The 26,391-nt window shown below is 42.3% G+C and overlaps 1 protein-coding gene across 1 annotated transcript; it reads right to left on the minus strand.

Annotated features, from left to right (window-relative positions):
• Positions 1-6,160: 6,160 nt before the first annotated feature.
• Positions 6,161-25,921, minus strand: erich3 (glutamate-rich 3). The gene is made up of 14 exons (XM_014215909.2): positions 25,732-25,921; positions 23,758-23,851; positions 21,364-21,489; positions 20,957-21,028; positions 20,676-20,804; positions 18,784-18,942; positions 18,358-18,570; positions 16,836-17,013; positions 16,435-16,621; positions 15,945-16,177; positions 14,114-14,266; positions 13,044-13,496; positions 11,412-11,546; positions 6,161-11,313 (listed from the first exon to the last, which is right to left on the minus strand). The coding sequence occupies exons 1-14, from the start codon at positions 25,770-25,772 to the stop codon at positions 7,751-7,753; spliced, it is 5,736 nt and encodes a 1,911-aa protein (XP_014071384.2). The 5' UTR covers positions 25,773-25,921; the 3' UTR covers positions 6,161-7,750.
• Between the last annotated feature and the right edge of the window lie 470 nt (positions 25,922-26,391).

Here is a 26,391-nt window from a genome sequence, read left to right on the forward strand (position 1 = left end):
AAAGGTAATGGATTATTTACATAGTATTTTCGATTTTAGATCTCCCCAACATGACGTCTAGTCTGTATCGCAACGCGTATTTTTCTGGGCGCAGTGCTCAGATTATTGCAAAGTGTGATTTCCCAGTAAGGTTATTTTTAAATCTGGCAAGTTGATTGCGTTCAAGAGATGTAAATCTATAATTCTTTAAATGACAATATAATATTTTACCAATGTTTTCTAATTTTAATTATTTAATTTGTTACGCTGACTTGACTGCCGGTTATTGGAGGGAAACGATTTCCTCAACATCAATGCCATAGTAAAACGCTGTTTTTGGATATAAATATGAACTTGATAGAACTAAAAATGCATGCATTGTCTAACATAATGTCCTAGGAGTGTCATCTGATGGAGATTGTAAAAGGTTAGTGCATCATTTTAGCTGGTTTTATGGTTTTGGTGACCCTGTCTTTGACTTGACAAAACATTACACACAACTCTTGTAAATGTACTGTCCTAACATACTCTAAATTTATGCTTTCGCCGTAAAACCTTTTTGAAATCGTAAAACGTGGTTAGATTAAGGAGATGTTTATCTTTCAAATGGTGTAACATAGTTGTATTTTAGAAAAATTTCAATTTTGACATTTATTTGGATTCAAATTTGCCGCTCTTGAAATGCACCTGCTGTTGATGGAGTGCACCACGGGTGGCACGCTAGCGTCCCACCTAGCCCCAAGAGGTTTTTAAGTACTGCAGTGCATCTCCTCCTCTTGGACTGCACCAGATTTGCCAGTTCTTGCTGTGAGATGTTACCCCACTCTTCCACCAAGGCACCTGCAAGTTCCCGGACATTTCTGGAGGGAATGGCCCTGGCCCTCACCCTCCGATCCAACAGGTCTCAGATGTGCTCAATGGGATTGAGATCCGGGGTCTTCGCTGGCCATGGCAGAACACTGACATTCCTGTATTGCAGGAAATCACGCACAGAACGAGCAGTATGGCTGGGGGAATGGTCATGCTGGAGGGTCATGTCAGGATGAGCCTGCAGGAAGGGTACCACATGAGGGAGGAGGATGTCTTCCCTGTAACGCACAGCGTTGAGATTACCTGCAATGACAACAAGCTCAGTCCGATGATGCTGTGACACACCACCCAGACCATGACGGACCCTCCACCTCCAAATCAACCCCGCTCCAGAGAACAGGCCTCGGTGTAACGCTCATTCCTTCGATGATAAACGCGAATCCGACCATCACCCCTGGTGAGACAAAACCGAGACTCATCAGTGTAGAGCACTTTTTGCCAGTCCTGTCTGGTCCAGCGACGGTGGGTTTGTGCCCGTAGGCGACATTGTTGCCGGTGATGTCTGATGAGGACCTGCCTTACAACAAGCCTACAAGCCCTCAGTCCAGCCTCTCTCAGCCTATTGCGGACAGTCTGAGCACTGATGGAGGGATTGTGCGTTCCTGGTGTAATTCGGGCAGCTGTTGTTGCCATCCTGTACCTGTCCTGCAGGTGTAAAATTCGGTTGTACCGATCCTGTGCAGGTGTTGTTACACGTGGTCTGCCACTGTGAGGACGATCAGCTGTCTGTCCTGTCTCCCTATACCGCTGTCTTAGGTGTCTCACAGTACGGACATTGCAATGTATTGCCCTGGCCACATCTGCAGTCCTCATGCCTCCTTGCAGCATGCTTAAGGCACGTTCACGCAGATGAGCAGGGACCCTGGGCATCTTTCTTTTGGTGTTTTTCAGAGTCAGTAAAAAGGTCTCTTTAGTGTCCTAAGTTTTCATAACTGTGACCTTAGTTGCCTACCGTCTGTAAGCTGTTAGTGTCTTAACGACCGTTCCACAGGTGCATGTTCATTAATTGTTTATGGTTCATTGAACAAGCATGAGAAACAGTGTTTAAACCCTTTACAATGAAGATCTGTGAAGTTGTTTGGATTTTTATGAATGATCTTTTAAAGACAGGGTCCTGAAAAAGGTCTTTCTTTTTTGCTGTTTTTTTTTATGTTGGAATGTATTTAGACTGTGATTTTTCCTATCCTCATCACAGCTGCAACAGCTGCAGACATGGCCTACCACCACATCCGGCCTCCTATTGTCAGAGTGTGCGCAACTGGTCGAAGGAAGTCAGGTGCAGTAGAGCAGAGATGAGTGAACAGGCACACTTTACTCAGGCAGAGGAAAACAGCCGGATGCAACTGCGTCACAACACTCCGGCCCAAGGGAAAAAAACGTGTAAACCAGGTGTGCAGGAAAACAAGACAAAACAAATGGAAAATGAAAGGTGGAGCGGCGATGGCTAGAAGACCGGTGACGTCGACCGCTGAACGCCGCCCGAACAAGGAGAGGGACCGACTTCGGCGGGAGTCGTGACACCTATTGGCTACTCGCTCCCCAAATCCATCTCTGCCATGCTAATGAGGGGCTGAAACGACTGTCCAGAGGTCAGTGTCCTCTTATAATATATAGCCCCTTGATTTCAGAGAGTGTGAAACGACACAAACTCACGTGAGCTTAGTTCCTGTGCTAAGTATGCTATGTTCATATGAGCTAAGTGCTAATTATGCTAAGTTCAAATTAACTGAAAAAATATTTGTATAGTTACATACACCAGATAGGTGCAGTGAACGGTGTTGTTTAAAAGGGTCAGCCATAGTAGTACAGAACACCTGGAGCAATTCAGGGTTAAGAGCCTTGCTCAAGGGCAGATTTTTCCCCTTGTCCAATATGGTATTTGAACCAGCGATCTTTCGGTTACTGGCCCATTGCTCTAACCGCTAGCTGCAACTATATGTGACAACAGATTTCATGTGCTAAGTGTGCTAAATTCATGTGCTAAAGTAGGCTTATTTAATGTGCTAAGTATGCTAAATTCATGTTGTAAAGTATGCTAAGTTCATGTGAGCTAAGTTTACTGTACTTGTATAGACCTGTAGAGGTGTTTCCACCAGAGTCAATGCTAAGGTCAGATGCTAGCAGAGGGGTTTAGAAAGTATCATGAAACCTATAATTAATGGAACTGTATTCCCCAGGTGCTGTGTTGTTGCATGAATCCACACAGCCACACAATCTACAGGTACTCATGAACCGCATGGCCATCCCATAGAGCCAGGCTGTGACGAACCCGCTAGATGTGGCATAGTTTATTATTCCCTCATTACCTGTTGCCGGCAGGTTGCGGCACTCATCTCTTATCTCCCATGATGCTCCAGGGTCCTAGTTCTTCTGTTTGCAGGGCTGGGTTGCCAGACAACCGTCTCTCTGGACTGAAATGTTGTGCTGTGGTGCTGTTATCAGCAGCTCTGCTCTCACGATCTCAACCGTAGTTACCTTCTCTTGTTAGGGCCTGAGTGTCCCAGCCTACCCATTCCGAAACTGTGCCAAAGGTCATGTGCTTTAATTTACGGTCCAGTTGGGAGCAGAATCAACATGCTTCTATTTTTTTTGTTGGTCACCATGTACACATGCTCCAACCCTTTCCAGGTTTCCTTGGTTGTTCATTTTTGACTTTCATGTTTAAAATGTAGAAACATGTGAATGAATGTTGATTAAGATGACTATTAGCAATATACATCGATTAAAGCCTTTTAATTGTTGATAAGGATGATGAATATTGTGCATTTTAATAATAGACACTCCCAAGAAGCACAATTTGTATACTCTCTTGGGTTTGTTCATTGAAAACAGCACACAGACCATGGCCACTGTGAATGTAATGTATTATTGAGTACCTCTACTCTGGTCTGTGTTAGTTCTCTTACAGTGAAGTAGGAGATCTAAAGCCTGCTTTTGAAGCAGAGTTCACCTTGGATTTATGCGTGGGTAGATCCAAATAACCACACAGACATACTGAGAGAGCACAGGTGTGTGTGTGTGTGTGTGTGTGTCTTTGTTCTGTTGAGTTGTTTAATGTTATGAGGTGATTTAATGCTGCTTTGTCTCCTCTGAATCAGGATAGGCCTGAGTTCTCTAAGGTGCTGGCCACACTAGAGGTATGCCTGTGCAATGTTGAATTATGGAATTACTGCTTGGCTATCCACAAACATACAAAAAGCTTTCTAAAGTCAAATCTAAATCAGTTGGGAATAAACATAGATGCATGCTGCTTACATTTTCAGAAGTTTACCGATTCCTTTCCTGACTGTCCTTATGATATGATACTTGTTGGATATAATGTCATATTTGTGTGTGTGATCCACAGTTGATGTCACTGGCCTCCTGTAACAGCAGCAGGTCCCTGTCGCCCTCGGGCTCCTCTGACTGCCCGGCGAGGGGCAGTCCTGGTCGGAGTCACGTGGGCCGCCCTCTGCTCCTGCTTTGAGCTGGAGTATGCACACCTACGCAGTCTGGACTCTGAGGTAGGGCATCACTATTTTGATCCTAGATCTGTTGTTGTTGCCTGGCATTAAAGTGATCGTAGGTGTTGACTACACAGCACAAAGTTATCTGGGACCAGACAAGGATATCATAATCTCCTAAACATGCAGTGGGGTTAGAGTAAGAGTGGGTTAAATTAAAGTTTCACTTAGGGAGTTAAAACATGTATCTCTTCTCTATCTGGGCATGTTGGCTTGCGTTTCCTTTCTCTAAGTACACAATAAACTGGATTGCTAGGCATAACCAAGTTGAGTGTAAAGTCCAGTACTGGTAGGAATTCCATGAACGTCATGTCTGGGCCTGTAATGATAAAATTCAGCTTTGTTGCAGCTATAGCACTCGCCTTGACCCATTGTTTGAGCAGCGTACAACACTAGAGACACTTTACTGCAATGGTTAGAAGTGGAGTTGCCCGGATACGGGTCAGGGAAAACAAAAGGCAAATGCAATAAAACATGCATGATATTCTGACTAAGGACTAGACTCCACTGGTGGCCAGCCCTGTGTGTGTGTGTGTGTGTGTGTGTGTGTGTGTGTGTGTGTGTGTGTGTGTGTGTGTGTGTGTGTGTGTGTGTGTGTGTGTGTGTGTGTGTGTGTGTGTGTGTGTGTGTGTGTGAGAGAGAGAATGCAAAACACTGCATGTGTGTATCTGCAAGTGCGAGTGTGTGTGGAGAGAGAAGGGAATAGAGAGCAGTGAGCCTGGCAACGGTCTCCAGGGACACAGTAACTGGAGTTGGATTTGTGTATGCGTGCTCTACTGCTGAAGTGTCTGTCCGTTAGAAACGTCCTGGCAGTAGATCAAAAAAATTGTTTTTACTCAACGTGAAAGTGAGAGAGAATGCTTATTAGGTCCTGGGGTGTCATGTTTGTCATGGATCCCCCCGGTACTGCTGCTCATTCTGTTCACCAGTTCCGGAGGTCTACGTCACCGGCTTTCTAGGCTTCACTGAACGGGATTCATTATCATCAACCCCCGGACTGTCTTGTCTGATTACACACACCTGGTTCCCATTTCCCCTGATTAGTATGTTATATATGTGCCCTCTGTTCCCTCTGTCTTTGTGTATTCCTGCGCCTGTCTCCAAATCCTTTACACCAGTGTGACAATGTTACCATCACACGGGGGCGGGGGGTCATGCTAGATTCATCAGAAGACATCAGAGATGTGTTTATACCTGCCTCATCTAATACAACCTAATGTATCTTTCATTGGGGAGCACATACGAAATATACACCAACCCTATGGTGCAGATTGTCCTTTTAAGTTCCTTTAAAGTTGGAATCCGTTGCGGTGACACTGCCACGTCCGTTTGCGATATTAAAGACGTTACTTCATACAACCACCACGGTTTTCTTTTCCTCTGACATCATTGCACACAGGATAGAACAGCAGAGTACCACGGTGCTAGATGCTCATCCCCCTCTGTTCGATAAACAAAACAAAAAACAATAACAAACGCGCCAAGGCAAATAGTGCCAAGGCAAACACCTTTAGCACAACTCAGCTTTAAAGTAAGTAGTGTAGTAGGGGTTAATTACTCTTTAAACCATGATATTGTTCAATACTCGTTTCTGATTGGCTAGAAGGGCATTCTAGAGTGGGAAGTACATTACAACCTTATAACAACTCATATATATTTTATTTTTTTGCGAGGATGACGTGATTCCCAAGGTCCATCTCTGGATGAACTGAGGAGGAATATGCCGTTTCCACCTATTAAATATTTAGGCATTTTGAAAATAGTATAGTATTCCGATAAAACCATATTTCAGCCTCAGAATGCTCAGTCAATTTGTGCTTTTATTTTCAATAAAATAGAGAAATCACATTGAGTTTCATTCTAGATGATTTCACATTGATATAATATATACGTAAACAATTTATACGTAAACAAGAAGAATCCTAACCAAACTATGCCAAACTAGGCGACAGGTAGCCTAGCTGTTATAGTGTTGGGTCAGTAACTGCAAGTTCGCTGGTTTGAATACCCGAGCCGACAAGGTGAAAAATCAGTCGATGTGCCCTTGAGCAATGTCACTTAACCCTAATTTGCTCCGGGGGCGCCGTACTACTATGGCTGACCCTGTAAAACACCACATTTCACTGCACATATTCGCTGTTTGTGACAATAAACATCTTATTATTAAATACAGGATTCATAATGAATGGCAACTGAAGAAATAAATGAACGAAGAAGAGTACAGGTATTAGATGTGTTAGCAGCAACATATTTTGACACAAACTGTTTCCTACATAGGACATTTCACAATTTCTCCAACTATTGTTACTGTATGTTTAACCTTGAACCTTTTATTTAACCTTTATTTAACTAGGGAATTCTTTATTATTACTGTTTGTGTAGTTGTGTACAGTAGGCATTAATTGTATGTTTTATGTATGACATACGATGTTTTCAAATGAACTGGGTGAATTTTATTTCAATGCATGTCCATTAAATTGGATTAGAAAATTCTCTAAAGGAATCATATGTAATTACTTAGAAAGTTGAATGGAAATGCAGGGATACAATTTGTGACAACAGATCATGTATACATTACAGATAAAGTTAAACAAATCTCTGGAAAGATATTACAATGTAAAATATGGAAATCTATCGCATAAATCTTCTTTCTGTATATAAATAATGAACATTATCTGTATAATTAAGGTTATACATCCAGTATAAAGAGCCAACTGTATTTCCTCTCCAGTGCCAAACTATAATCCAATCAGGTCTTTGTCATCAACGCGAAGGTGTTGTAGTGCTTTAAATCAGTGGTGGCCGGGAGTATTTTATTTTCTCTCCAAACCAATCATCACACAACCATGTCTTGCGAAGTGTGTTAAGGTGCTTTGGGGCAAGCTGACCTCCACAAGGCTTAACGACTATGAATGATTTATTTATTTGTGCAGCGTGAATTGAGGGGTATCTGTTTGCAGGGGGCTGGTGACAGCACCTGTGCTTGATACCTCCAGCAGACAAGGTCTCACTGTTTGTCCCCAAAAAGGGATGGTTGTAAACATCTATGCTACTATCAAAACCTTTATAAAGACACACATTTTCATGACCCAGACTTTTTTGTTGGTAAAAAGGGGGAAATCATTCAACTCAAACATACATTAACAATTGTGGAGCAACTGTTCCTGCAGTGTCATCTCATGAGAACCATTGCAGCAAGAATAACGCAACTCCGGAAAGAATGTGATGTCGAAGAATATCCTTGTCTCGTGTGCTTTATAATATAGATAGAGCAAACGTTTTTCAAAATAATAGGCCAATGTGCTATCTTACTTTCTTTTTCAGATATCAACAAATCTCAGATATATAGAAATTGAATAATTGTGCAGCTTACCCTTGTGCCAGCCTGTTGCTTTTTTCTAATAACTACTGTCAGTCGGTGCAGTTGTCAACAGAGGGTATGAGGTGTGGCCAATCAGCGAAGAGTCTTCCACTGAGCAGGTGCTCAGCTGGTCAATCAGCTGTAGATCTTCTTTGTCTCTCCTCCTGCTTCCATCCAGTTGTTTAGAATGGAGCTGTACACTTTGGGAGTATTCCTGGCTCTCATTCTCAGATTTAGAAATGACTCTTAGCTCTGTTATTTCTGTAACCTCTGCAGCCTCTTTCTCTTTCGGTTCCTTTGTATCTTTGGTGTCTTCTGGTTCTCTTGATGTTGTGCCAGATTCAGAGTGATTCTCTGGACTCTCAGACGTCGTCAGGACGGTTATCTCTTCCGACGTTTGTTGCTCGTCCAACCCAGAATTCTCTTTGGTTTCTTCAGTCTCTGCTGGATTCTCAATGATATTTTCAGGCCTGCCACTGGCAGCTGAATGGTTAGAGCCCTGTATACTTTCAACGTCAGTTTTGGACATTTCTGTCAGATCAGTTTCTCCCTGCATTGTCATATCTTTGTCCTTGTCATCCTCAGACATCCCTGTTGTTCCTTTGAGCTCCTCTGAAGAGCTCTGACCCTCCTCCTGTGGCCCAGCTGTGTCTTCTCTGCTGCTGTGTTCAAGTTCAGTAGAGAGTGTGAAGAGAGTGACTTCTGTTTCTTCTTTCACCTCGAGAGAGTATTTTGCTATCCCAGTTTCACTGGCTTCATCGTCTCTTGAGTGAGTACTCCTGAGATCTGATTGGATCACTTCCACCTTGTTACTACTGTTTGACTCATTTTCATCTTTTGTTGATGGGGCTGCCTCTTTAAGTTCTGTAACTGTACTCTCAACAATGGTGTCCCCTCCGCCTCCAACAGCTGCGCTCCTCTCTGAGGCATTGGTATCATGATCGTCAGGTTTCGGGTCTGGTGTCTTTGCCGTTTTAGTAGGTCTCTCTGGTCTAGAAAGTTCGGTCACGTGTGTTGGCGCTATAGCTCTGGCATCCGAATTAGACTCACTGATGACATTCTCAGAAGTAAAGTAATCTAGAGGCTCTATGAATGTCTCGAAGAACTTTGAGGATTGATGTACATTCACCCAGTTAGTTACAAGATCCCTATTGTCTCCTTTCTCCAAGGTCTCTGGAGTTGCAGCATGGTCCTCAGCTTTAACACTTTCCTCAAGTACATTAGCTTCTTTACCTGATGCACTGCTTTCTTTTTGTTGTGTTTCTGACTGAGGTTTGAGCACAACGCTGGCTCCTTCTTCAGATGGCTTGCTTGCCCCTTCTGTGGATTCGTCTTCCATTTTATGATCTTTTTCCTTCAGATCTGATTCAGTCTCTGTAGTATCTTCTAACTCCATAGCTCTGGGTTCTGATGTTTGAGCTTGTGTCTCTTCAGAAACAACAATCACCTCTGTAGTAGCATCATTAACTTTCTCTTTGCCGTCATCCAAGCTATCTGTGCTTGTATCTGGGTTCTTATCTTCACTCTCAAGTGTAGCATCTACAATTCTGTCCTTTGACTGAGTTTTTTGTTCAGACTGCTCTTGAGACTCTACAGATGCCTCTATCTCCTTGACATTCTTAGTCTCCTTATTAGCATTCTCTGACATAGCCTCTTCTTTGGATTCAGCCCCAGTGTTAACTGGCTCTGGGTCTCCTACATGTGAACCAGCATGGCTATCTCTGTTAGATTCCTCAGCCTTGGATTCTTTGTCTTCTGCGTCTGCATCCTGATCTACTTTGGTATTTTCACATTTGTCATTTGCCTCTTCCTGGTCTTTAGGATCTTCCTCTGTCTCCACCTTGTTTAGGTCATCTGTCTTTGTTTCTGCCTCCATGTCCTTTTCATCTACCTTCTCCTCTCCTGTATCGTTTTTGCCTTGGTTTGTGGACTCTGTCTCCTCTCTTGCGGTGTCACTCTGAACTTCAGAGGCTGCAGCTGTCTCTCCATTCTCAGAATCTACTTCACTGTCCTTTTTCTCTGTTTCTTTCCTGCTGACCAGGGTCTCATCCCTGGCCGCAGTGCTATCTCCAACAATTGGAGCTGAGCCACTCTCTTTATCAGATTCATCATTCTCGTCCGCATCACATACAGATTCTTGAACATTGTCTTTGATCTCAGTCTCTTCAACTTTGACCTCAGTTGTTGTCACGTTTTCTCCTTCCTCTGCTTTAAGTTCACTGGCTTCCTCTGCATCCACAACATTTTCCTCAACTACTTCCTCTCCATCTTTCTCTCCTGTTTCATGCTCAGATACTTTTGCTGCTTTATTTTCTTCAACCATTTCCCCACTTTCTAGCTTGCCCTCTTCTTTTACAATTTCTTCTCCATCATTGTCTTCCTTTTCTGCCTGTCCAACCTTCTTCTCTTCACACTCCACCTTATCTTCTACTTCTGCTGCCTTTTTGCTGTCATCTGTTTCTCCCTCCTCTGCCTTATTCCCCTCAGAATTTTCTCCACCCTGTGTCCCCTCTTCTGCGTTATCCTCCCCATCTTTCTCACTTGTGTCTACCTTACCCTCACTAACTTTCTCTTCATCTCTCTTAGCTTCTCCAGTATTTACTTCCTCAGTCTCTTCCTTTTCTTCTTTCTTATCATTTCCAGTCTTTTCACCGTCCTTTACTTTCCCTTCTTCAATTTGGGCAAAATCATTTTCTACCTTATCACTTGCCTTATCCTCTGTAGTAGTTTCTCCTCCAGCTTCATCCTGACCAGCTTCTTTTTCTAGTCTGTCTTCTTTCATAGCCTCCCCTGTGTCACTCTCAAGTTTGGCTTCGGTTTCTCCAGGTGCATCCTCACTCTTCCCAGCTCCCTCTGCTGTCTTTTCAGCACAGACAGTAGTATCTCCACTTTTCTCTGACACGCTGCTTGAATTATCTGCTGTGACTTCTGTCTTTGTGCCTCCAACCGTGTCCTCCTCCTCATCTCCCTGCCTGTCTTTGTCAGTTATAGACATCTCTTTAAGGCTATGGGACTCTGAATCCGCTATGGGCCCTGCTTCACTCTCTGCCACCTCAGTCCCTGCCTCACCCGTCACAGCTGTTTCTATCTCAGTCTTGCTCGCTGGTTCTTCTGGTGCAGATGACGCATCATCTTTAGTGCTTTTCATCTCCTCTGACTCACTAGGTGGTATGTCTGGATCTGCTGTGGTTTTCTCTTCCTGCTGCTCTTTACTAGTTACAGAATCACTTGCTTTAGCTGGCTCGTCCGCCTGAAGATCCACAGCCTCATCTTCTTCCTGGTTGCCCTTAGTTTCTTCACCCTCTTCTTTCCCCTTTGTTTCTACTTTGCTGCCTGTCTCTTCTTGATCATCCGTCTCTGGACTGGCTTTCGGGTCCTCCTCTTTCTCCTCTGTCACACCACTGGTTTCTTCAGTTATCTGTTCAGACTCCGGTGCACCATCTTCCTCCTCTTTCTTCAGCTCAGTCCCGACTTCTTTTCCCTCGGCAGCACTCTGTGAGGTCATTTCCTGTGCACTGAGTGAACTTTCCTCACACTTAACTTCCTCTGTACTGATCTGACGCTCCAGAGTGAAAGCCCCGGCTTGCTCTGGTTCCGTACCTGCAGAAAAAATAGGCGGTAGGTGAGTGACTAATGACATTTTCTCACACACTAAATATACCGCACAGGTGTTAAGGACAAATAAGTGGAGCTCTTACCAATGGTGTCCTGTTGTTGGTTTTTCTCAGTGGGGTCTTCCTCTGTCTCAGTGCTGGTGTCACTCAGCTCTGGCTCTGAGTGACTCTGAGCCTCCTTCAAAATGGCCTCTGCTAGTTTCTCCTGCACAGACTTGGCTTGGGTTTGGCGTGGGAAGGAGACAGAGACGTGAAGCATGCAATGAATGACCTTTACATGTCAACAAACACAAGCAGTATAATCATATACAAAAAGAACATCATGAGGAGCCATTAAAACAAAAATAAACTGAAAGCAATGATTGGACATTAGACAGAACAAAGTCAAATGAAACTTCATTTCAGAGAGAGACTCATTTTAATATTTACATTAGCCAATTGAAGGAGAATAGTATAATGTATATCACATTCAGATGTTCAGCATGCATGAAATAAATGCAGGTTGACGTTTATTGTCATGAATCTGGCCCTGGAGGCAGAACTGACCAATTTCTGCTAAGGCTAGCTGCAAAATAAAAATCAGCTATATTGTACAAATTCATGAAAACAAACATTTGCTTTTTGGTCTTAATTTAAGGTTAGGGTTTTAGGCATTAGGGTTAGCAGTGTGGTTAAAGTTATGGTTATGTTTAAAATCTGATTTTATGAGTTTGTGGCTGTGCCAGCTAGTGTGCACTCTACAGAGCTGCCCCCAGAACAAGATTCATGACGAAAAACGCTAATCAGCTAAATAAACAAGCAAAAAGCAATACAGAGATAAAGTTCATGGGTCCAAACAAATAAAAAAAGATATTTTGTGTTGGCCAAAATTACATCAACGTAACAAAGAACACAGGAGAGCAAACTCAAAACAGACATTCACAATCCTCAGCTCAGTATTTTCAGACGTAATTTGTCAGGTATACAGTACAAAGTTGTTAATTAAGAATGTTAAATCTGTTCAACCAATTCTGAGGAAGAACTACGGTGAAGTAATACAAATTCCTCAAAGGCATTCTACAGATGTAGGATCTTAATTTGATCACGCTGTTGCAGGAGAACTTTCCTGCAATTCAGGAAATGTAAAACTTGTAGTGTATTTGAGGTTTAAAAAGCATCCTGAAGTTCGTCATTTCCACTTTGAAATTTTAGATTACAAAAAGGTCCTTGAATTATAATCCACAGAATAATTCACATTTCCTGTTGCTTAAGGATTATTTTCCTGCTGTAGCAAACTGGCTCAAATTAAAATCCTACATCTGTACATTACAATGTTTATCAAATTAAAGTCCAAAAACACTGGCATGCACTTGAATACAAACACAGATGAGACCAAAAAAGCATGCTCCAACAGCCATCTTATTTATCATCACAATTACAAGGCGTGAAGGAGAATGAGAAAAGAACAGGCAGGTCCAAAATGCAGCAGGAAATGGTTTCTCCCAAGCAACACACAGAATGACCTTTTCCACCATCCGAACTGACCTGTTATCTCACAATACTCAGAATTAAATCAATGGATTCTTATGTAAAGGCCTGTATACATGGAAATATATATATAGCTCAACTAATGTATTATATAGAAAAACTAACAGCTCTGATTATGGAAAAGGCCCCAGAGAGGGGAGGGGTACAGCTCTCATTCAGGCGAGTCTGGATGTGACGGTACATACTTACCCCTCTCAGGCGCCTCCTCCTGTGTAGACTCACCCTTCGCCTTAGCCCCACTCTCCTTGTCTTCCTCCTTAGCCACAGCACTCCCATCATCATCCCCTTTCCCCTCCTTCTCTGACAGCTCACTTGTGTCTGACACCTCAAGCTCTGTGGGTCTTGCTGTGCTGTCCCCAGGGCTGTACCCCAAGGTCCCTGTGTCTTCCTCCCCAGTCGAGGTGGTCTGGGGTGGGGTAGGAGAGCTGCTCTCTGTGGCTGTGGTGGGATCCTCTGTGAGTGGTTGGTCTGGATCAAGTGCTATGGTGGTGGGGGTGTCTTTTGCCTGTTCAGCCTGGGGAGGAGCCTCCTCTAGGTCAGCTGCCTGGTTGACTGCTTGGTCCTCCTTGGCCTCAACCTCACTGTCGTCCATGTCACTTCCTGAGGAGCTGGAGTCTGACCTCGACCTTGACCTTCTCTCTTCTACAAGGGAGACAGTGTTAACAGGAGACAAAGGAATAGAACATTTATCATTTGAAGAGCTAAGATCTACGATGATTGGATGAAGTGGGCTATATTTGGATTGAGATCTACAATGAAGGGATGAAGTGGACTATATTTGGATTGAGATCTACGATGAAGGGATGAAGTGGACTATATTTGGATTGAGATCTACGATGAAGGGATGAAGTGGACTATATTTGGATTGAGATCTACGATGAATGGATGAAGTGGGCTATATTTGGATTGAGATCTATGATGAAGGGATGAAGTGGACTATATTTGGATTGAGATCTACGATGAAGGGATGAAGTGGGCTATATTTGGATTGAGATCTACGATGAAGGGATGAAGTGGACTATATTTGGATTGAGATAAGGGATGAAGTGGGCTATATTTGGATTGAGATCTACGATGAAGGGATGAAGTGGACTATATTTGGATTGAGATCTACGATGAATGGATGAAGTGGGCTATATTTGGATTGAGATCTACGATGAAGGGATGAAGTGGACTATATTTGGATTGGGGTGTAAACTCGTTTATTAATTAATTTCCATTTGATTATAAATCAAGATTTTTCAAGATTATTAACTAACCATTGTTGTCATCATCCTCACTGTCAGACTGGTCGTCTTTCTCTCTATCCTCTCCGTCTCTTTCTCTGGAGGGAGGAACACTTTTCTTGTCTTTCTCTTCTCCTCTGTCCTCAGCCTGCCCCTCGTCGTCCGCCTCAAAGTCCTCTTCATAGTCTGTTGGGAAAAACAAATAGCGCCTTATGACTCCATCGCATAAAAACTATTCTTAACATGATTAACTATCTTATTAAGATGATTTTAATTGTGTACCATAGATAGTTAGACAGAGCAACTACTATGATTCTATTATGGGGTGGCAGGTAGCCTAGTGGTTAGAGTGTTGGGCCAATAACCAGAAGGTCGCTGGATCGAATCCCTGAGCTGACAAGGTAAAAATCTGTCTTTCTGCCCTGAGCAAGGCAGTTAACCCACTGTTCCCTGAGCACTGAAGATGTGGATGTTGATTAAGGCAGCCACCTGCACCTCTCTGATTTAGAGGGGTTGGGTTAAATGCGGAAGACACATTTCAGTTCAATACATTCAGTTGGACAACTGACTAGGTATTATTAATCATTTTCACAAAAATATTGGTAACTTATGCCTTGTTTATGACAGCCTATGATGGATGTTATGTCTTCATGTACAGTTGAAGTTGGAAGTTTACATACACCTTAGCCAAATACATTTAAACTCCGTTTTTCACAATTCCTGACATTGAATCCTAGTAAAAATTCCCTGTCTTAGGTCAGTTAGGATCACCAGTCCCTCCTGCAGCAAAGCACCCCCACAACATGATGCTGCCACCCCCGTGCTTCATGGTTGGGATGGTGTTCTTCGGCTTGCAAGCCTCCCCCTTTTTCCTCCAAACATAACGATGGTCATTACGGCCAAAAAGTTCTATTTTTGTTTCATCAGAGCAGAGGACATTTCTCCAAAAATTACGATCTTTGTCTCCATATGCAGTTGCAAACCGCAGTCTGGCTTTTTTATAGCTGTTTTGGAGCAGTGGATTCTTCCTTGCTAAGCGGCCTTTCAGGTTATGTCGATATAGGACTCGTTTTACTGTGGATATAGATACTTTTGTACCTATTTCCTCCAGCAACTTCACAAGGTCCTTTGCTGTTGTTCTGGGATTGATTTGCATTTTTCGCACCAAAGTATGTTCATCTCTAGGAGACAGAACGTGTCTCCTTCCTGAGCGGTATGACGGCTGCGTGGTCCCATGGTGTTTATACTTGCAGACTATTGTTTGTACAGATGAATGTCGTACCTTCAGGCATTTGGAAATTGCTCCCAAGGATGAACCGGACTTGTGGAGGTCTACAATAATTTTTCTGAGGTCTTGGCTGATTTCTTTTGATTTTCCCATGATGTCAAGCAAAGAGGCATTGAGTTTGAAGGTAGGCCTTGAAATACATCCACAGGTACACCTCCAATTGACTCAAATGATGTCAATTAGCCCATCAGAAGCTTCTAAAGCCATGACATCATTTTCTGGAATTTTCCAAGCTGTTTAAAGGCACAGTCAATGTAGTGTATGTAAACTTCTGACCCACTGGAATTGTGATACAGTGAAATAATCTGTCTGTAAACAATTGTTGGGAAAATGACTTGTGTCATGCACAAAGTAGATGTCCTAACCGACTTACCAAAATTAACAAGACATTTGTGGAGTGGTTGAAAAACGAGTTTTAACGACTCCAACCTAAGTTTATGTAAACTTCCGACTTCAACTGTAGCTGTTATAAAGGCTTTGTAAATGCATGTAAGGGAGGCTACAGTAAAGTGTGACCAAAATGTCAATATAATATTGATATAACTCTCAGGTCTCCATCTGTGCAGCTCAGTGTACCGTCTTTGGGTTTGTCCTCCTCTTGTGGAATGTCTTCTTTGATCTCTGTCTCCATGTCCTGTGGCTGAGTTGTCTCAGGCTCTGGTTGAGAGTGACTGTCTTTACCAATCATCTCCTCCTCCACCTCTGCAGTGTCCTTCCCAGTGTCTAGAGGGCGGGTGACTATGATTTCCTCTTTGACTCTCTTTGGAGGAGGGGTGGGTTTCTTGTCTAACCCCATGGCTATGATACACCTGGAAAATGAAAATGGACCTCACATACTGTATCCTTGTGCACCTGATACGACTGCAGACATTGAACGTGTATCGCTGAGATTTCATCATAACTGCCGATTTATTGACAAATTCAGATAATAGAGGTGCTAAAAAAAAGAGTTTGGATTGAATATACATTTTCTAACACTCAGGATAACATCTTTGCTTTCGACATGACCACTCCATTCACAGACGGTAACACATACTTTTAAAATCCTGCTGTTACTGTATCTTACCTGTAGCAGGGCGAGGCTCCCTCCGTGCTGGAGAATCCAAAATGTCCGTGGCGGCCGCCTAGCCGGGAACCCTTCCGGTGTTTGAACTCACAGCAGGAGCTGAGGCGCTCCACCTGCAGCCCGTTGAGAAAGAACGTCAGGCTGAAGGGGAAGCCACGGTGGCGCCGCGACACAAACTGGAACGTCTCTAAAACAAATAGAGGTAAAGTAGATACTTTGTATTGTAGTATTTCATATTTTATGGAATGTTTACGCAATCTGTATGCAAATGGTTTGAGATTAGAAAAAAAATGAAGTTCTATTAAAAAAGTGTATTTTTTTTACATGGGCAAGACCGAATAGACCTGAATCTGTCTGTCACACACTCACTGACCTCCCTTCCTGCATGTTCCCATACTCACCTCCCTCCTGGACTCTGCCCTTGTACACACACAGGTTCTCTCCCCCACAGTGCTGCTGGAACACCTTCACCTCATCCCTCATGTCCATCAGGTCATGTGACAGGTGCACTGTCTTTCCAAAGAACACCATGCTCACACATACTTTACTCTGCACAGAGGTCCGCAGGAGAGTAGAGTCCTGGAAGCAAAAACACATGTGTTTTCAATGTGTCCTGCGGCCTTTATAATACTGCAAAGGAAGAACTAAATCAGTAAGTAGCCGCCAGGGCCATTCATTCAAAATGTATATACGCATGACTGTAAGTCACTTCAGATAAAAGCATTTGCTAAATTGCATATATTATTATTATATTACACTAAGTAAGCACCATAAAACCTGAATGGTTTCTATTGGGTATGATAGAAGTGGGCAGCTAACTTAGTCACTGTGCCTATCTGGAGAGCCCTTGTAATCAAACTGTACTATAAACTACAGCTGTGCACTGGTACTGGAGCATAATATATCTGAGAGAAGTGGGATTTGGTCTGGCATAAAAATGGTTCACTGTGTGTTTATTGTAGGGAATAAAAAAAACTCATGTGTAGAATGTCCAATCAAAAATGCATATTTTGACAAATGGGTAGAATTATGTTAATTATGTAGATAATCCTCCAAGAAAAGCAATGGTCCAAACCTAATATCTCTGTCAGATTTAAAAAAAAATAATAATAATCTGGAAAATTGCATCGCGTCAACTAGGCTGGATTCTGTGCAAGAATTAAGGCTACTGGCTACCTGACAGGCTCATTTTCCAGTTGAACTCATCATCTTTCTTCTCGAATCCACAGGACATAAAAACAATACAGAGGTAAGATGGATATCGAGTTTGAGACGTGACATGTAGTAGTTTCAAATTGTAGTATACGCTTTTAATATTAAGCGTATCTCTGTGAAATATTAACAGAGCACTGAGCTTATACCAAGCTTTTTATTATCAAAGCCTTTTACATTTAATTCAGCTCGTGTCATGCTAATTTAGCTCTTTGCAACCCGAATAACGATTTTGAAGACGACAACCCAGAAATGTAAAATCCTCAAAAGTTGTTACGAGAACCCTGCACCACTATGCCAACAGAGCTCAGTGATTATTATCGGATGTATTAGGTTACGAAATCTGACTTCTTCGATATAATGTTAATGATATGTTAGAGAAAGACCCCACTGAACAATTCAGAACATGAATAATCATATTTGTCTTGGTAAAATGTATTTTATATCATAATAAAGTGAAATTTCATAGCCAAAGCACGTCTCCAACAACTCTGTTTGTTTATTAATAAAGGTTCGTGGTGGAGCTCACGAGTGTGCAGATTCTATTTATTTTATACCGACTTTTTTCGACCCGCACCCCATAAAATAGTGTGCGTTTGATCAAATTTGACAATAGAATGGTTGGACACTCTACCATGTGTCATCTGAAGGGTGGAGGGAACTATGGTTGAAGAGGTAGAGAGGGAGGAAGGGAGAAAAGAAGAGAGAGACCTCCGTCATTCCGGGGCCACTTGGGGCCGTGGTGGGGCGCAGTCTCCGTCCCCTGAAAGTGCCATTGGGGGTACCCTTAAAACCGCCCCTCTCTTTCCTCTTAGTCGGAGGTGGCACTGGGGTAACAAAGTTGTTGATGACTGGAAGGCGGTAGGGGGATATACCACGGGAAAACTCTGTCAAGGTCAAATGTCTTCTGGAGTCTTTGTCCATCTGGAAAGAAAATACAAAATTCCTGTGATAACGCTTCAATTACAAGTTCATTCCGGGAATTCAAAGGCAAGCAAGTGCAATAAAACATGCATGGAATTCTGACTAATGGCTAGAGACTCCACTGGTGGCCAGCCCCGTAAGTCTGTGTGTGTCTGCGTGCGTGGGTGAGTGCTATAGTGTTATAAATAATACAGTCGATGTTGGTGGTCTCACAATGCAGTTGAAAGGCTGGTCCGTTTCATTGGAGGAGTCATGGGGCCTGTAGGGGGAGGTGTGTCTGTGCGAGGCTGTGGTGCTGTTACTATGGATGGGCTTCAGACGCACCGGCCTCTGCATCTTCCCTGGAGCCGTGTTGGGTCGAGACGAGCCCGGCTGAGGCACACACACACACACACACACATCAATCATACATTCTAAGCGGGATACTTTTTTATTTTTTATTCTGATGGACATTTAAATGCTCATCATAGTAAGTGTTTCAATATTTTAAACATGCTCTTATCTACACATTAACTATACTGAACAAAAATATAAATGCAACATGCAACAATTTTAAAGATTTTACTGAGTTACAGTTCATATAAGAAAATTGGTTAATTTAAATAAATTCATTAGGCCCTAACCTATGGATTTCACATGACTGGGCAGGGGCGCAGCCTTGGGTGGGCCTGGGAGGGCATAGGCCCACCCACTGGGGAGCCAGGCCCAGCCAATCAGAAGGAGTTTTTCTCCACAAAAGGGCTTTACTACAGACATAAAAACTCCTCAGACGATCCTGCAGGTGAAAAAGCCGGATGTGGAGGTCCTGGGCTGGCGTGGTTACACATGGTCTGCGGGGTGAGGCCGGTTGGACTTACTGCCAAATTCTCTGAAACGACGTTGGAGGCAGCTTATAGTAGAGAAATTAACATTCAATTCTCTAGCAACAACTCTGGTGGACATTCCTGCAGTCAGCATGCCAATTGCACGTTCCCTCAAAACTTGAGACATCTGTGGCATTGTGTTGCACATTTTAAAGTGGCCTTTTATTGTCCCCAGCACAACATCCACCTGTGTAATGATCAAGCTGTTTAATCAGCTTCTTGATATGCTACACCTGTCAGGTGGATAGATTATTTTGACAAAGAAGAAATTCTCATTTACAGGGATGCAATCACATTTGTGCAATTTTTTGTTGTTCAGAAATACGCTTTTTGTGCATATGGAAAATGTCTGGGATTTTTGATTTCAGCTCATGAAACATGGGCCCAACACTTTACATGTTGCATTTATATTTTGTTCAGTGTATGTTTAACCAAGTGCTTTTAATGATATTTGAAGTATTTTTGGCAACACTATATAGTAAGATTTGAATAAGCCCCAACATGCTTGTGATACATCTGTTTGCAGATTTTGTCAAGAGACAGCATCTAACTTCTAGTAAATACAACGATCAAAGCCAGAAAAACCCAGGCAGGCGTTCACCCCTCGACATATGTTGATTCAGCCATTAAGACCTACCACATCTTACATTTCAAAAGCGTGAGATAAACTTGTGTAATCCCACCACTTCACGTTGAATACACTCTTAAACGAGACATTGAGCAAACACAAGAGAGACGTGTTCTTCAGACCTGCTGACTAGAATGTCAACACCAACCTGGCAACTATCTCAGCACGTACAGGCTATGTTTTCATCCTAAATGGCACCCTATTCCCTATATAGTGCACTACTTTTGACCAGGGCCCATCCCTATATATGGAATAGAGTGCCATTTGGGATGCACAGGCCATGAATCAGCTCCACACACATCCATCAACATACAGCCTATAGCTACCGATGAAATACATTTTCCACGGCTGCTGTGTGGTTGAAACAAAGCACAATTTGCTACATGTGTATAACTCTTGTAACAATAACTCTTAAAACGTCCAACGTGATCAAGTTTAAAAACAAACGTCATAACCGCCAACACTGACACTTATTTTCCGAACCTTTGTCACAACTATCCGGCATTACCTTGTCACAATAATGCGACTCTTGAGCAATCATTATCAAAATTGTTATTAGAGATCCCTAGTTGTGCATTTGCCTTAATTGCTATAGTCTCAGAGGCATCACTCACAGATTCCGAGGATTCAGAGTGCTCCCCCTCTGGCCCAGAATGCTGTGCGTGGGAGACCCTGGGGCCCGTGGGCGGCCGTGGAGACAGGATACGGATTTCCTCCTCCTCGTACCTCTTGGAACGTTCCACCTTCACCAAGACAAAGACTATGGTTATAATGCCTTTACTCACGACTCCCCCCAAAATACATGAGAGATATCGGGTTGCATACGATTATATTTGAAACAATTAATTCAAAGGAGTCACAGGTTATACAGAATATTCAGATCCAAATGAGGCACCTTGATTTTATGCACTCTCTCCCTCCGGGCAAAATCCTCCAACTTCCTCTTGATCTCGATCTGATGGAGACGCTGGATGAGGAGGACAATGTTTACGTTACATGCAGAGGCATGAAGAACCCACCAATCAGAACTCTAGGACAGGGTCATATACAGGAGTGTAAATGCAATTTTATTTAGGCTAAATCATGTTCTTATTGTTGTATGTTTTAATTATTGAATGTATTGATTGTTGCTGCCTTCTTGGCCAGGTCCCTCTTGAAAAAGAGACTCTGGGTCTCAATGGGCTTTCCTGGTTAAATAAAAGGTAAAACAATTACTAAAATAAAAAACACTAGTGGGGGGGGAATGCAAAACTGACCCGAGGTCAGCGTCTAGGGGCAACTTCACCCTACTAGCCCTCTCACCTCCATGTCCAGCACCTTATGGAAGATGGCCTGGGCCAGGCATTCCCTCACATGCTTCTGGTGCGCTCTCTGCATCACATTGTGTCTGTACTCTTTGTCTGGGACAATCCGCCCACTCCTGGTGATCTGATAGAATATCAAACATCACATTAGTAAGTGTTATTATTAGCCTGTACGGTCCTCAAAAGAAGATTTTTACTATCTTACCCATTCCGTCTCCCATACACTTCAGTCATCATCACTACATCATGATCATCATCATTACAAAACTGGTTGTTTGGATCCTGGATGCTGATTGGACGAGCAGCGTTCCAAGCCGTGCTGTATTGGCCGTCACAGACACACCTATGCCTGCTATCGCAACTCGGTATTATTTCCTCTTCAAAGCCTACAGTAGCATTTTGTTTGGTTCAGCGTTGGTTAATATAAGACTCGCTGTCTGCCTGTCCAACCTCAGAAACAATGATTCACTTTTGAATTTCGATCTGTGTAGTACCATACATAGAGTGAACCGTGCCCAAACGAGACGATACAACTTTTTATGAGCCAGTCGAAATCACGCATCAACATCATTATCATGGACATACAGGCTGGTTCCAGGCATAGCGAAATCAGCGGCCGCTTAGCCTGACCAAAACATTAAGAACACCTTCCTAATACTGAGTTGCACCTCTTTTTTGCCCTCAGAACAGCCTCAATTCGTCGGGGCATAGATGCTACAAGGTGTCGAAAGTGTTCCACAGAGATGCTGGCCCACGTTGACTCCAATGCTTGACTGGGTGTCCTTTTGGTGGTGGACCATTCTTGACACACACGGGAAACTGTTGAGCGTGAAAAACCCAGCAGCGTTGCCGTTCTTGACACAAACCGGTGCGCCTGGCACCTACTACCATACCCACTTCAAAGGCACTTAAATCTTTTGACTTGCCCATTCACCCTCTGAATGGCACACATACACAATCGATGTCTCAATTGTCTCAAGGCTTAAAAATCCTTCTTTAACCTGTCGCCTCACCTTCATCTACACTGATTGAAGTGGATTTAACAAGTGACAAGGGATCATAGCTTTTTCATAGCTTTCACAAAAAGCAGGTATCCTTAATGTTTTGTACACTCAGTGTGTGTATATATATATATATATTACAGTACCAGTCAAAAGTTTGGACACACCTAGTCATTCAAGGGTTGTAGAATACATTGTACAATAATAGTGAACACATCAAAACTATGAAATAACACATATGGAATCATGTAGTAATCAAAAAAGTGTTAAACAAATCCAAATATATTTTATATTTGAGATTCTTCAAAGTAGCCACCCTTTGCCTTGATGACAGCTTTGCACACTCCTGGCATTCTCTCAACCAGCTTCATGAGGTAGTCACCTGGAATACATTTCAATTATCAGGTGTTCCTTGTTAAAAGTTAATTTCTGGAATTTATTTCATTCTTAATGCATTTGAGCCAATCAGTTGTGTTGTGACAAGGTAGGGGTGGTATACAGAAGATAGCCCTATTTGGTGAAAGACCAAGTCCATATTATGGCAAGAACAGCTCAAATAAGCAATGAGAAAAGACATGAAGGTCAGTCAATCCTGAAAATATCAAAAAAATTGAAAGTTAATTATTTATTTATTTAACTAGGCAAGTCAGTTAAGAACAAATTCTTATTTACAATGACAGTCTAGGAACAAAATAATAAAGAAAAACTTTTGAATGAGTAGGCGCGTCCAAACTTTTGACTGGTACTATATATATCTTAGGAACTCAGTCTGGATCTCAACTTACTACTGAGAGTAAGAATAGTAGAATAAACCAGGTGCAATTTCAAAATGTGTTTGTGCATCAGCAGTTTTTCTCTTGCTATGTCAGTCACTGACAGTCACTCAATTTGCCATGATCTCCACTCCATGGCAAAATGAGTAGAATTGCAGGAAATTAGCTGTAACTGCATTTTTTTCCTCTCCACCCCATAGCAAAATGTGTATAATTGCAGAAAACTTGCTTTAAAGGTCCAGCTCAGCTGTTTTTATCTCGATATCAAATCATTTCTGGGTAACAATTAAGTACCTTACTGTGATTGTTTTCAATTAAAAGGATAAAAAATAAACAAAAATAGCTTCTTAGCAAGAGCAATTTCTCAAGAAAGAATTTAGCTAGGACTGTAGTCTTGTTCCTTATTGCTTAATCACCATCATCATCATTAGCTCTGGTCCAAGGTGTTACATGTGGCTTGTACGACAACCTAGCCTTTAACCGACAGCTATTAGCTCTGGTCCAAGGCGTTACATGTAGCTTGTAACGCCCAGGACCAAAGCTACACCATCATCAACTAATACAAACTTTGAGGGGAATGTTGCTGATGAGAGTTAACCACTGGTGTTCTTGACGTACCAGGCCAACTCTCTGGAGATGTCTCCTGATCCGGGTGTTGTTGAAGTATCCAGTAAGGTGTTTGTCTGTCAGACTGTTGTAGGCTGAAAGTAGCCTGAAGAGAGAAGGCAGGTCCTATTACATTATGACAGAAAGGCTATTTATTTGTTATGTGAAAACATCATACGAACTGTATCCATTTAATGTGCCTAATATGTCATGTATCAGTAACATAATTCATTTTGGCTGTTCTCCTTTATAGTGGGTTGTATTATGGATTGAGAATACCTGTCTAATGAATTTAGTGGTTCACCGGTCTGCATCACCTCTGAAAGTAACAATTATGCTTCATTTCATCATTACAACATCTAGCCTAAATGTCAATGACTCATCTGCGCCATTAGTAAAAAAAAAAAAATACTAAAATCCATGTTGTTGTTTTTGTCATTAACTAGGCTATCACGGTGTCAGGTCTACCCTCGGATGTGTTCAACTTCAATTCTGCCTAGCTCTTTCCAACACAAACTTGATTTCCTAAAGCGTTAGTCATTGGGACAACAGTATCCCCACAACAATCAGCTCTATTACCGGTGTCTGATTACCTTAGGAATTAAGGGATGGATAGCGCACTTAACCCAATCACCCTTTTGTCCCCATGTCTTTCTCTCCTGCTCTAAATAACATCGGTACGGATTTCTCATCGGGATACGGTCACCAGAGCTTGTCCAAGAGCATGGGATACATTGTCATCCTATACAAAGATATAACATCTAAAGATATGCTACTTAATAATAATATTGCAGCGAACTTAAAGGGATAATTCACCAAATTATAAAATTACATATTGGGTTCCTTACCCTGTAAACACTATATGGACAAGGTACGACGGCAATCCTTGCTTTGGTTTGTTAATCTGATCACATCTTTTCTTTTTTTACATCTTTCACAAATCCAATACAAGTCAATGGAAACAATATAGGCATTTTCACGCTTCACGTCCAAATCATCTCTAAGTAACAAAGTAATTTAAATATTTTATTTGATACTTTAGGGCGATTTGGTCATGAAGCGTGAAAATGCTTATATTGTTTCCATTGATTTGTGCCAGAAATGCCACAATTTGTGCCACAAATGCTAAAAGGTTAGCATTTGAAACAGTGGCCAGGTAAACAAAACCAAAGTATGGATTTCTGTCATACCTTGTCCATAGACTGCTTATAGGGTAAGGAAATGAATATGTAATTTTAGTAAACTATCCCTTTAACACAACACCTAGTGATCTTAAGAACGGATCTCTTGGTGTAATGGCTAAGGTAAGGTGATGACATTCACTGGACCAGCGTTCAAGTCCCGGTTGGGGCGACCCCCTGAATTCACAGAAAAACGTTTTTTTGCCATAAGAGGGATGACGGACAGGAGGCCATCCGAGAAGCGTGTACACACGAGGAACTTGGTTTATAGAAGCGTGGGACAGGCTTTACCGAAGGAAGGGGTAATGTAGCGACCTGAACGCAACACCTTGCGATCTCGTCAAGAGGTTCGGATCTCTTGGCGTAACCGCCAAGGTGTTACAATGACAGTAGCTGGACCAAGGTTAAGTTGCTATTTGCTAAAATATAATTAGCTATAAAGTCCTTAACAACTTTTATATTGTATATGAGCCACGTTACAATTCCCACCAAATCAGTTACTCCTTTTGGCGAGATGCGTAGGGTGTAGGCTATGCCTTTCACGCCGGTGACCCGAGTTCGCGTCCCGTTCTCTCCATTCTCTACTAATATTTCATGTTCACTTAATTCCATAAAGCTAAGCATTTTTTAAACAGAGTCCAATAGCCTATGAATAAAAAAATATTTCAAACATGAATAATAAAGTCTTAGAATTGTCAACAAGTAGTCTACCCTATCATTCGCGTCTGTAGACAAGCCCTACTAAAACCTCTATCATCACTAGGGAACGTCAACCTGTAAAACATTTCCAAAGAATGGCACCTACCCAGGGTATAGGTGACTCATGATTTCGGGATGCAGTTTCATATAATAAACGGAGCACTCCGGGTCCGAAGACTGCCCGCCTTGCTCAAATACATGCAAATATAGAACCAGACGATAGAATACTGTCCTATTCGAATGCCCGGCTTGGTAAACCCAGACTGTACTTGCTGCACTTCTTTCCGAGCGGAACTGATGACAATTTCCCCGTTGCTATGGAAAGTCACGTGACGATGCTATCGAGGAGGCTGGTCTCCACTTACAACTACAGTAAGGATTATTTTATTTTTCTGCAGGGTATTTTTCTATTGTATTTTATTCTAGAATAAAAAAACATGTCTGAATTATTGGACCTAAATTATATTATATTCTATCCATGATCAGATATGCATGGACCCCATCTGTAGTTTTTTGTATAATTTATTTGTATTTTATTTGTTATTATAATGATGTAGGTAGCAACCCTGGACTGTATTCAGAGCCGGACTGGCCATAGGGCAGTTCTGGCAAATGCCAGATGGGCTGGGCCATCTTTAGTCTACTGGCCCTGTTGAAATTGGGGGGGTTTGCACAAAATGTATTTATTGGGTTGATAATGGGGACATAGAGGAATAAAAAATGGTCCGGTGTCAGAAATGCCCGAGATGATTTCTGGTCCCAGTCC

The sequence above is a fragment of the Salmo salar genome, chromosome ssa10, assembly GCF_905237065.1.
Source record: "Salmo salar chromosome ssa10, Ssal_v3.1, whole genome shotgun sequence".
Lineage (NCBI taxonomy): Eukaryota > Metazoa > Chordata > Actinopteri > Salmoniformes > Salmonidae > Salmo > Salmo salar.